Raw genomic sequence first — 13,576 nt, forward strand, 5'->3', positions numbered from 1 at the left:
ATAAATTCACAAGGTTTGTTTTCGATTTCTTGTTAAATTTTAAATATTGGAATGGGATATTTGTTCTCTACGAAGTCGATGTATGTTCCCAGCACTTCACACACACACACACATGAAAATTCCTTTCACTTGTTTGTACAGAGCAATAAAACTATCTGATTCACAAAAAGTTGTTTCATTTTTTGCTTCAAAATGAAAGTTTTCGACTCCTAAAAAGTTTTTCAATTTTTCCATACGTAGAAGACAAACGAATTTTCACTTTTTAACAATTTGTTTAGAATGGAAAATTTTCCGAAAAAACGTAGGAGAAAATTTTCCACCTAACATCACGACTAAACAACGATGTAGGAATAAGTGGAGTATGTTTTTATGAATCGGAAAATTTTCCGGAAAATTTTCATCACTGTAAGTATCACTGTAAGTATTGTCCACCTCTAATGACATGAACGGAAATACCATTTCCTTTTTTTAAAAAAAAAGAAAAAGAAAAAGAAGACAACTATTATTGTTGTTTTTATATTTGTAATTTCATTGATCAAATTTTAGACCCACTTCGTTCTCAAGTTACTACGCGTATTATCATTGAGCTAAATAGCTATAGGTCTCATTACATTCACGGTTAGATTGAACAAAATTTTCTAATATCTTGTTAATATCTGCTAGTATTCTCCTGTATCTTGGTGAATCTAATTTATTTTCTGGTTTAAATTTTCGAACAGAAATCAAGGAGCAGATGACTTCCTAATTGATTTTTAGGTAGCGAAATATAAGTATTAAACAAGAACAAAAATACGAAAAAAGGCATTGCGTTCAATCAACTGTAGTGTACTTTCAATTCAGTTAGTTCAGATTTTAAAAAAAAATGAAAACCAGTGTAGCGTGAATAGAGCAAATGTTCCGTTGATTACGTATCAAAGTTGTTTAGGAAGAACACAAATCTACGTTTTGCTGCTCTTGATATTTCCGTTACTGCTATTGGTGTTTCTGATTACACGTATTACAAATCTATTTGTCACAAAGCTAGGCACCAGATGTGTTATGCAGATTGTCTTTTGTACTTGAGAAAAAAGGACATTAAAAAGTACGAATTGAAAAGTACAAAAAAAAAAAAAAAAAAGAAACTATCAGTAGAAACTTCTCATTCTCGACAATTGTTTATTGGTGCAGTGTTATTACTGCATGGTGTGCTGTGGAGTAGAGTGGATGGGCTGATGGATCGAAGTCTCGTTCGCGTCCCTGTCCTTTATACCCCCTCCCTCACGATAACTGTGCCCCCTTTCTCCCCTCCCCCCTTTCACTGAACATTTCATCTCCTGTCTCACTCTTTCTCCCGTCGTGTATTCCACTATCTCTGTGTTTCAGAGACATAGAGGTTCCTGCAAACGGAGATTATTGATTGGATCCAACCGTGCCGTGCCGGGCCGGGCTTCACTCGCTTAAACACGTGGTTTCTGCAGCAGTCGTGCATCGGTGTCTGAACAGAGAACGTCGTTCGCGCACATACTTATAAACAATATTAATATACACACAACAGAATTCAGTACAGTGCATCATGTACAAAACGGTGAAGCAAGGAGAAAATTCTTTGCATTACACCATATTACCGCAAGATGGCGAAGAAGGGGATAGTACCGGTATACCGAAAAGAACCCGTCGTGTACGTCAATCAAGTTCGCGTCGCACTATTGTCCTTTTAGTGGTCACTGTAGTGCTGGTTTGCGGAGTTATTGCTGCTATTATGGTGCCACTGTTCCTCACCACCAACATCCTTGCTGCTATCCCTGGCTTCCATGTGGTGAGTCACCAACCCCCGACACACCGACCTCACCATGCGAGGCCAAAGCCTCCTCCAACACCTTCCACTAGCAGCAGTACTACCACGACAACAATGGCCAATCCAGGAGCAGCAGCAGCATTAGTTGATGTTAATAACAATGGCACAACTGTACAACAACATGATGTCAGTATTGTTAGTAGTGTGGACTCATCCACAACTAATATTTCCAGCGACAATGAAGGTGTTGCTTCCGGTTCGATTTTGAATTCAACGGAACCTGCAGTTTCGGTTACGCCAACTTCTGGAATCTCCTCGACAACGGTTACAGGAAGAACTTCATCACTGTTACCATCATCGTTCAGTGTTTCTGCCACTAACTTGGTGACGCAAAGCGACGAAGACCAGGAAATTCGCGATATTGACTATACCACGACGAATAAGAATGTTGGTGCAACTGATACTCAAAATGAAGTTTCGGGACCAGTGGCTGGAAATTTAGAAAATCGTCAGCAACAATCAACAACGCCAACAAACAATACGTCGACTGTTGTGCAAGAAGTGTCTCAGCTAGGTCTGACCTCGACATTGAATCCTCATCATTCTGGTGCATCGAGGCATCATGGAGTGACCTCGACTCCTAAACCCAACAGGTCATGGTTGGAGCCACGATGGCCTTTTAGTGACCCAACATCATATCTTCAATGGACGGTAAGTGCTTTTTTTTTATCACCTTATGTTGTAGTTTATAATTTCTTGAATTTTATATTGTCATATACTTATGATCTGCCGATTAGTTTAGTTTCTTTTGGTGAGCAAAAAGAACTGATTTCGAAAGTGTATGTGTGGGAGGGAGGAAAAAGGGTCACAGGGCTCAATGATAGAGTGCTTACTTCTGGTGCAAGTTTGGTTCAATCCTTGTCACACGAGTTTGTAGGCAATATTGTGCCAGTAGATTTCCTGGGGTTTCTCCTCTTTTCTCCCACATTCTCATTCCACAAATTATTCATCATCATTCACTTTCATTACTCATCCGGCTCCTATAGCCTAGTGATGATTTCGGGTGAAGAAACCCCCCGGAGGTACGAAATTCCTTCAAAGGCATTTGTCTAATCGTACTTACCCTGGTTACCAGTATTTTTACAGTATTACTCCCCGTTTATTGAAATGCTCTCTTGGGGGGAAATCTTTCCAAATTATCAGTGTTTTAGCCCAGTGCTGTGCCGTGGAAAATCAAGGCGAGAATATACGGCGGCGCCCCTATACATTCCAAGTAATTTTTCCACTCTTTTTCTCCCGAATTTTGCGCCCCCTTACTTCGGCTCCGCTCGCCCCTCCCTCTCCCACGGCACGGAACTACTTTAGTCTAAAGGTCATAATTGTGGTACGTAAAACTTGACATCTCGTTTCATTTCATTTCGAAACAGTGATAGCATAACAACATCACTAAAATTTTTTAGTCATTTAAATTAATTGCAGAATTTCTCTTGGTTTCAAACTAAATAATCTTCGGTTATAGAGTATGACCTTTAACTAGTTGTACCTCACTTATGAATAAAAGTTTACGCATATATTTGCCTGTATTATCGTACCTATGTTTATCTTTCATTTGAATTTGCTGTGGGGAAATGAAAGTAAGAAACCCGTAATGAACGATCTCACCCATCTGTTGCAAGCTTTGAAAGTTTGGTTGACATTGTGCAGAGGATTAATTAGTGAAGCTAACCCGTCATCTCCCCAAGTCCCAGTCCTTTCTGTGTCTAACAAATGTTACTGAGAAAATAGCGGATTCCATTCATTCGTATCCTTCCGAAAGAAGCATACATATTTTTTTCTTTTAGTTAACTATAATACATAATTCATAAATCGGAGAGACCTAAATTTTTTCCTTTTTACTCTTTTTCTTTTGTCAGTATTATACTAAGCGGGGTGCTTGCCTAGTGAAAAGGGACGTGGATTTGCTATCTGTAAGAGAATGTAGTAAATTCCCTGCATACGTATCTTCGTTTACACCTGTCTGGCTGAGAAAACCAAATAGTTGCGTGGACAGCATATCCTGTTTTGACTTCGTTTCTCAGTGTAAGTCGTGCCCCTTCAGGTCGAGTAGATACTTTCTATGCGTGTGATCCCGGGTTCAATTCTCAGTACGTACTCAGTAGAAGTTTGAACACATTACAGCGTTTCGGATTCCTCCTTCAACTATACGTTCACGTATCCTCGGAGCTGGAATGGGGGACACAAAACTTCAACAAACAAACAAACAAACAAACAAACTAACTAACAAATAATAATAATAATAATAATAATAATAATAATAATAATAATAATAATAATAATAATAATAATAATAATAATAATAATAATAAATAATATATTTTTAATCCAGAAATAACTTGTCTACTTTGTAGAAAAGATGTTATTGATTGCTAATAAGCAAACTACATTTTGTAAGATTTAAATTAATTTAAAATAACACGTAAATATTGCTTCATGTATCCAAATGGTTAGAATATTTCATTAAATGTGTGTAGTCTTGGGTTGATTCTTTTCAAGAAGACATAGTCTTAGGCATTTAATAGCATCATATGCCAATTAAAGAGCTGATGTTCAGATCACATGCATTTTCCATAACAAAATCTGTCCAGCCGTAGTCATTCATGAGACCTTTCGCCCAGAACTTTATATTTAGGAGGTAAACAACCAATGAATGTGTACAGAGGTCTTACCAAACATGCATAGATTAAATCTCTTGTCTCCTTCACATCGAGGGTCCGCGGTGGCTCAGTGGTAGAGCGTTCACCTCTGGTGTATGGAATGCTGGTTCTATCCGAGCTCGGGCCAAGTGAACTTTATGGTGGACAAACACTGTTTGCATGGGTTTCCTCGGGATTCTCCCGTTTCCTCACACTTTACTCATTGCAGCATTTCATTCATTTCTCATCATCGCCGTCTCCTTGAGCGTACCCGGCATAATCGTGGCACGTAAAACTCAAAGATTTCATTTAATTTCATTTCATTTTTCTTCACATAGGAAGGTTTTGGTTGCGAATATCTCGACTGGGCTATCCAAATAAGACGTTTTCCAGGATTGCTCTTGAGTCTACCTTTTGTGTAAATAAAAAATTGTGTTAAGACTATTATCATAAAAAGAAAAAAAGAGGGTAAAAGTATTACTTGAATAATATAGTATTGTCCCACAAAATTGCTGAATGGTCATTCTACCTGTGAATACTTTTAAGCTTATAAAATTTGAACTTGATTTTATAATGACTGTTGTGTTCATTAATCAGGGGCCCATGTTGATCGTGATAGAATACTCACTTTTAGTGCGACTGGTTTCAGGTTCAATCATTTTAATTAATCATCAGGATCTTTAGCCTAAAGGATGGAGTAGGACGTCAAACTAAAAACTCAATATAATTTAATTTATTCAATAAGGGCCTACCCTACGTTCCCTACTACTTTATTATTATTTTCAGTGGTAGAGCGCTTACCTCTGGTGCGTGGATCTCTGGTTAGATTCCCAGCCATGTAAGTTTGTGGTGGAAAACGTCGTATCTGTGGGTTTTTTCAGGGTACTCCCGTTTCCTCCCACATTCTCATTTCCCAATTTCTTCCATCATCTCTCTCTTACCTTAATCATCTATCTCCCTTAGCCTAAAGAACATAATAATGGGACGTTAAACTGAAGGATTCTATTTTTTAATCATTGTTATAATTTTAGTTAATAAGTAACAAATGTGCTAGTAAGCTTTCCTCTTTCTGTTTCCATTATTTCAAGAAATTACAGATAATAATTCCTGTGGTAATTTTCTAGTAAGCGCAAGAGACGCATTACTCTGAAAAGAGGCGGGGAGGAGGAAAAATGAAAATTTTCAGTTTGATGTCCTACAATTATGTCTGTTAGGCTAAGGGAGACTAAGGGATGACTAAGGCAAGTGAATTTTGATGGACGATTTGGTGAAATGAAAATGTGGGAGTATCCCCGAGAAAACCCACGAATACAATGTTGTCCACCACAAACTTACTTAGCCGGGGATCGAACGAGGGACCCCACGCACCAGAAGTAAGCTGTCTATCACTGAGGCACTGTGCTCCGAGGGGAAGAAAATAGTCATTTTGTTTTCGAGCGGTGATCGGAGAGAAGAGAGTATGGTGACAGTGAAAAAAAAAAATCAAATTCAAGATTTCAATGGATTAATGTGTTTCATAGCTCCTACTGTCGGAAAATGGATTTTTGGATGTCTGTTCGTCCAACTGTCCGTCCCGATGTATTGATGTTCATCGCATACAGGCCATATCGTTCAACATATCGAAAACAATCCTTAAATTTAAGGTTTTTATCAGATTCTCTAGGGATATTTTTCAAATTTTCTTCCTGTCCTCATAAATAAGAATGGATACGAGTATTTTGTTAAAAGATGAAAATAAAATAAAAATGTTATTTTCTCGAAAACAACTCCAATGATTTTTTTTTTTTTTTTTTTTTTGTAAATCGATGTTTCATTAGAAACCCTATAATACGGTGTAGGTAGCTGTTCAAGGACAAATCCAGAAGAGGTAGCTTATTCGTAAAGACTGGTTCTTTCTACACGATTTTCTCTCAGAAACAGCTCAGGCGATTTTGTTCAAATTCCATTATATATATATATATATATATATATATATATATATATATATATATATATATATATATATACTTCATTAATAATCTGATAATGTAGAATAACTCATTTGACAGTTAAAAATCTATAACAACTTGTTTATTCTTGGGGGGAGGGGATTTTTTCGCCCAATTTTCTCAAAAAATGTTTCAGATGGTTTTGTTCATATTTCATAAATAAATATTTAATTAATAACCTGAGAATATGGATAACTAATTTGTCCTGAAAAAATACAGAAGGAGTAGCTTAATCCTGCAGGTTTTTTGTCGGATGATTTTCTCAAAAAAAAAAAAAAAAAAAAAAAAGACTCAGGAAAATTTATTCACATTTCATACCTAAATATTTCATTTGTAACCTGACAATTTACTGGAACTTCTTAGTCATGAAAAAATTCACAAGAGTTGGTTAGTCTTAATGGTGGGTTTGTTTTTATACGATTTCGTCAAACATGATCATACAATTTGACTGATATTATTTCAAAAATATTTCATAATAGTCATCATAACTAACAACCTGTATGGCCTATGGAACCCAGAGGTTCAATGCTGCTTTCACAGAATCTTTCCTTTTACTTATATTCTGAGCCAACTGGATCCAGTTTCTTCTTTGTATTCCTATTTCTGCGAGATCCATCTTAATATCGTCCTTTCATTTGTGCCTAGGTATTCCTAATACTTGTTTTCCGATTGGATTTCAAGTTAAACTTTGAAAGCGTTCCAATTTTCTTCCATTCTAGCTACATGGCCTGCTCACCTGAGCCTCTTAAACTAAATGACCTTAACAATGTTTAGTAAAAGGGATAAATTGTGCAATTACTCGTTATGAAGTTTCCGCCATTTTCCATTCCCGTTCCTGCTTGGTCCGAATATTCGTCTCAGGATCTTGTTCTCATGTACTTTGAGTCTACGTTCTTCTCTCAGAGTAAGGGGCCATGATTTTCAACCATACAGGACAACAGGTATGATTATCGTTTCATATATGTTAAGCTTCAAATTTCTCGACAAAATTCGCGACGACAAGAGATTTTAAAGTGAATAATAACACGAATTCCCTTAAACACTTACATAATACACACACATAATAATGTCACATAATGTCACATAATAAACTATTAGCTGAGCAAAACAATATATTCACATAAAAAACTACATACGTGTTACAGTTTCGCCAACTACCACGTATATAGTTTATTATGTGAATATATTGTTTTGCTCAACAAATAGTTTGTTTTGTTTTAAGTATATACAAAGAAAAGCTTCTACTTATGGAAAATATTACAAATTCCCTGCTTTTAGTCGACATTTAATTTCTTCATTAATATGGCTTTGCGCTGTTAATATTGATCCTAGATATTTGAAAGCATCCACTTTGTCGAAAGTATTTGATATTTTAACACATCCATAATTTCCAGTATTACAATCCAGACGAACTTCCACATATTTACTCTTCTCTACATTTGTTCTAAATCAATGTCTAGGCCTATGCATAATAGCCGTACGCACAAGATGAAGTTTACTTTTGGGGTTAATTTTCTTCGGATTAAATTTTCGTAAAACGTCATGGCCTCTGAGCTGTATCTGGTGATTGCTAAATAAATAAATAAAATAAAATAAAATAAAAGTAAAGTAAAGTAAATAAATAAATAAATAAATTTTATATAAATTAATGTTTCAGTAATAACTGCAACATAACTTAACTTAGTTTAAGAAACTGGTAGAAGATAGTATAGTGGGTATAGTGCGAGGCCCGTGTCTTTTACTTTGTGAGGTTTTATTTTTTAAGTCATTTTGCAACACCGAGGTTGTAAAGGACAGAAACTACTCTTAACGGGGGTTCGAGCCCACTTTTGGGGACTTGAATCCAATTGAGTTGGCACAGACCGTCTCGAAGATCAATCCTTACAAATAGGGTCTAAAGGTGGTTCCCCAACACACTGTCAATCCTTCAACCAGCGCCGTAACTTCTGGTAGGCAAGCATTAATATTCGGCCCTCCTAGAAAAAAAAATATTCCTATTTGGGCCCCCTGAACCTGTGGGCCCTCCCGCGCGGCAAGATCTGCGGGGACGCCCCTGGACCCTTAGTTAACGCCGCTGGACCCATTCCATACGTGACAAATTAATTAAAGGGACCATTTTTGACCTTTTGTGTGCTGTTTTGTTTATGTAATGTAGTGAATCTGTTTGATGCTTCATTTATAATTTCATGTTCGTATCCTATATGGAATAAGAAAATTTTGTCTTAAAGTGGACCCCCCTCGAACAGCGCGTAGCTTCCCTGGGGGGCAGTTGCCCCTGCTCCCCCACAAGTTACGAGCCTGCCTTCAACAGAGCTGAAGTATAGGGCCGCTCTAGTGCCCCGCCCCGACAGAAGATATCAATCGTTTTGACATGGAATTTGTTCCTGCTTTGCTCGTCATCGAAGCCTGTGACTTCATAATTGATATGAAGTTGTATTCTTTGAGAATAAGAAACATATCAAAATAGAAACTTTTTCAACCAAGTAATATTTTCTAAATACTAATAAACATCGGCGCAAATCTGTCTTCAACATTGGGGGGGACGGGTAAGACCGTTCCCATATATATAAAAGCCATGTTCAAAATATTTGTGAAGTTGAAAACAATGCTATGGAGGATCAGGGAGCAGAATTGTCTTCAGTGGCGTATTTAGGGGGCTATCGGGCTCAAGTTCCCCCGAAATAAATTTGTTAGTTTTTGCATTTCACGTACAACAATAATCCTTACCATTTCTAAGAATGTCATTGACTTTCCATTTTCTTATGCTCTTTGTTCAGAGATAATACTGTTTTGTCAAATTTCATTCCATATAAGAACTGTGTCCTTCTGGTCTTTCTTTCATCCTTTCTACTTCTCTGTTTCTTTTTCTTGATGTTACCTTCCTTCATTTCGCTTATCATACTTTATCGACGATTGCCAGTTGTGATTCAAGTCGACCGTCATCAGTAACACCAAAACTAAGAGGAGTTGATAAGCGAAACTGGTGTTCCACACCAACTTGCGAGGATATCAATATGACAGGACTTTAGTTATTATAACAAAGAAAAAATTATATCGTTTAGTTATCTTTAAAAGAAGGAAATGTTTGAATTAAAGAAAATCAAAACAGAGGAATAATTAGCCCGGGAAATTAGGAAGGGCAAGAGGATGCTTCCTTTTTCTTGTATGAATAGAATAAAGGGTTAGATTCACTCCTAAATTTTTGTATATCATATAGGATTTATCGGTCTGCAATTCTTGCAATTATAACTTCAATTTATGCATAAATTAAAATATATTTAATTGTCAAAGTCAGGTGGGCAATTGCCAACTTCCTTCCTTGTGTTGGGCATAGCCCCTCGAAACAAAATCCTAAATACGCCATTGGTTGTCTTCAACACTGGGAGGTGGGCAGATTTGAGGCTTATTCTAGAGAAGGGAGATGAAACTCATATTACAGTAGATGAATCTAATTTCTGAGGTGAACCTCTTGTATATTATATATCAGGCGATGTAGATGAAGTAGTAATACATATCAGTGTTACAAATCACTGCCGTGAACACATTCTGAAATCTGAATATATGCATATTTATAATTGGTATGTTTCTAATTAGGCATCCACAAAGATCCACATTAAAATTGTTTTAAAATAATATAATAATATAAATAATGACTTCCCCAAAACTATGAAGAAAGAATATCAATTATGTATGACGCAACAATACTCTTATTTGAGCAAAATGATGATAATCTCAATAACATTACAAGAATCGTTACAGAAATCTGACGCATGTCATATTCTATTTAATTAACATATGTAACCCTAAGATTATGGAGAAAAATATTCCAGCAACTGAATTCTTTTCTTTGCTTACGAAGCATTCTTTCTCTCTCTCTCTCAAAAAAAAAAAAAAAAAAAAAAAGACACGCAGAAATACGTAGGAACAAACCATGGTTCGAACTAGCAGAGAAGAGAAAACAGACAAAATTACGTTAGCTACAAAATCCGAATGAAATAACTTCACAAAATTTCGTAGATATCAGGCAGGAAACTTCCAAAACTTTTAGAACAAAGAAACGCGATTTTTTTTAAAGCTAAAATTAAGGAACTTGAAGATAACAGTAAAAATAAAAACATTCGGGACATGTATAAAGGAATCAACGAATTTAAGAAAGGTTATCAACCTCGTGCTTATATTAAAGAAAGTTCATAGAACAGTTCTCACTGATACAGATAGCATTTTAAATAGATGGAAACATTTCTTTGACGATTTGCTTAACACGCAGCCCAAAACTAATGTGCGTGGAGAAAGGGAGATACACACTCCAGAATCGTATATTCCAGAACCCAACCGAATAGAAGTAGAAATCGCTATAAAGAAATTAAAGAAACACAAATCTCCGCGTCTAAACGAAATTCCGGCTGAGTTAATTTTAGCTGGAGGCGAAAAATTGTGGAACAAGATACACAAACTCATTCTCCTTATCTGGAACAAGGAAGAATTGCCACAAGAGTGGAAAGAATCAATCATTGTTCCAATTCACAAGAAAGGCGACAAAACTGATTGTAATAATTATCGAGGCATCTCTCTTCTGTCAACATCCTATAAAATCCTTTCAAACATTCTATTTCTAATCACATACGCAGATGAAATTATTGGAGATTATCAGTGTGGATTTAGACGAAATCGATCAACTATCGACCAAATATTTAACATTCGCCAAATACTTGAAAAGAAGTGGGAATACAGTAGCCCGGTATATAAACTATTTATTGATTTTAGAAAGGCTTACAACTCGGTTAGGAGAGAAATATTGTACAGCGTTCTTACAGAATTTGGAATACCGAAAAACTAATTAGATTAATTAAGGCATGTTTAAATGAATCCCAAAGTAAGTCCGAGCAGGAAGATTTTTGGCCAAAGGGCTTTCACGTCGATAATGGCCTGAAACAAGGAGATGCGTTGTCGCCATTATTATTTAACTTTGTGCTGGAATACGCTATAAGGAAAATCAAAGATAGCAACCAGAGCCTAGAGTTGAACGGTGTTCACCAGGTTATGGCGTACGCCGATGATGTAAAGTTAATAGGGGATAATAGGAGAACAATAGAAAGAAATGCAGAGGTCTTATTAGAAGCTTGCAAGGACATGGGTTTAGAAGTAAATATAAAGAGAAAACTAAACACGTGGAAGTGCGTCGGGACCGTAATACGGCAAATTATGAATGTGTTAAAATATTAAATAATACTTTTGATAAAGTGGATACTTAGGATCAATATTAACAGTCGAAAATCATATTCACGAAGAAATTAAAGGTCGACTAAAAACAGGGAATTCGTGTTATTATTCAGTTCAAAATCTCTGAACACGTCGACGCGAATTCTGTCGAGGAATTTGAAGCTTAAAATATATAAAACTATAATCATGTCTGTTGTTCTGTATGGTTTCGAAACATGGTCCCTTACTCTGAGGGAAGAACATAGACTGAAAGTATTTGAGAACAAGATCCTGAGACGAATATTCGGACCCAAGAGGAACGGGAATGGAGAATGGCGGAAACTTCATTACGAGGAACTACATAACTAATACGGCTTACAAACATTGTTAGGATCATCAAGTCTAGGAGGCTTAGGTGGGTAGGACATATAGCGAGGATGAAAGAAAGTAGGAACGCTTTCAAAGTGTTAGCGGTAAGACCAATCGGAAAACGACCATTAGGAAGACCTAGGCGCAGATGGGAAAACAATATTAAGATGGATTTCGCAAAAATAGGAATACAAAGCAGAAACATGATCCAGTAGGCTAAGGATAGAAATCAGTGGAGAGCTTTCGTGAATGCGGTATTGAACCTCCGGGTTCTATAGGCTATAGAGTTAGTTAGTTTACGAAGCATGAGTAGATGCCTAGGCTGATACTACAAAACAGATGAAGTGCGCATTTAATGAAAAATGGGTTCTACTGACATTGGGTAGTCTATACACTCTTCGTGTGCTAGGACCTAGGGGAGAGGAGGAGAAAAGATTTCGCATCAGGTTACCTCACGTACAGTCGCACGCCTTCGTTTTCATTAAAAATGTAAAAGCCAAGAAAAACCAATTTTATCTCACTTTCCTTTGTGGCAGTCGGACACAAATCATCACACTTATATGCAAAAAGCACTTTTCAAATCGGATTATTGGGAGAGCCTCCGTTCCAATGTTGAGGAGGGGGGGCTGTCTCCCCATTTCCCCGGAATTTATGCCCGTACCTACAGCTGAGACAACTTTGCAGCATGAGGAGAGGGGCATATCCTTTTTTGGTATTTATTGCAATTTGTGCCCAAGTAGCGGAAGTGGAATTAATACATGTTGATGAGACTACTAAACGCACTACAGCACGAAGTTCAGTTTGAAACACTACAGAATACGATTCTTTTTTAAAAAAATGGAAAAGCCAAGAGAAATCAATTGCATCTTACATTCCTTTGTGGCTGTCGGACACAAATCATCACACTTATCCCAAAAAGCACTTTTTAAATCAGAATATTGAGGGGGACTGTCCCCCCCAAGGCCAACATTGGGGGGACATGTCCCCCTCGTCCCCCGGGATTTGCGCCAGTGCTAATAAATACGAAGTAAAATTTCAACTAATTATTCGTCTTATTTAGAAATTAGTTGACAGCATTTTGAGGGTCAACTGAAACGAATGAAACAAGGTACAATGCATTAAAATAAGAAAATTCCAATAGCTGAGACAGTCAATTAACATGAGAATATCTGCTTTTTATTTTCAAAAAATGTTCCAGTGTAAAATGAATTTTAATAAGTTGGTATGAAATGAAAGGTATTGAAACATTATAATATCTGTCTTCGTCAATAGCACATAAAATTGAATTGCTTCTTCCTATTTTCAGCTATGTGGTAAAACCCTTATTAACTATTGTAATAAGTCGTTTTGCAATTTAATTTAAGTAATATGTGACGCAAATTCATATTGAATAAACATTTAACATTTAACTAGACTCGGTAAAATAAAACATCATTAAATTTGCAGTCCGTTTCAGACACAACAGAAAGTAATTTCGTATTTAAATTAATTGGATTAAAAAAAAAAAGTACTCAACATCAGGAAAGCAGGAAACTGTTAACATTAAATTTGCT

General features: G+C 36.4%; 1 protein-coding gene across 1 annotated transcript in view; it reads left to right on the top strand.

Annotated features, from left to right (window-relative positions):
• Nucleotides 1–1,460: 1,460 nt before the first annotated feature.
• The window catches only part of LOC145695082 (uncharacterized), a 398,134-nt gene continuing 386,018 nt past the window's right edge, over nt 1,461–13,576 (top strand). The window contains exon 1 of the mRNA XM_081771960.1: nt 1,461–2,485. Within this exon, the coding sequence (XP_081628086.1) occupies nt 1,553–2,485 (933 nt within the window). The 5' untranslated portion in view covers nt 1,461–1,552. The remainder of the gene's footprint in view (nt 2,486–13,576) is intronic.

This window comes from Thermobia domestica, chromosome 9 (genome assembly GCF_964235325.1).
Source record: "Thermobia domestica chromosome 9, izTheDome1.hap1.1, whole genome shotgun sequence".
NCBI lineage: Eukaryota > Metazoa > Arthropoda > Insecta > Zygentoma > Lepismatidae > Thermobia > Thermobia domestica.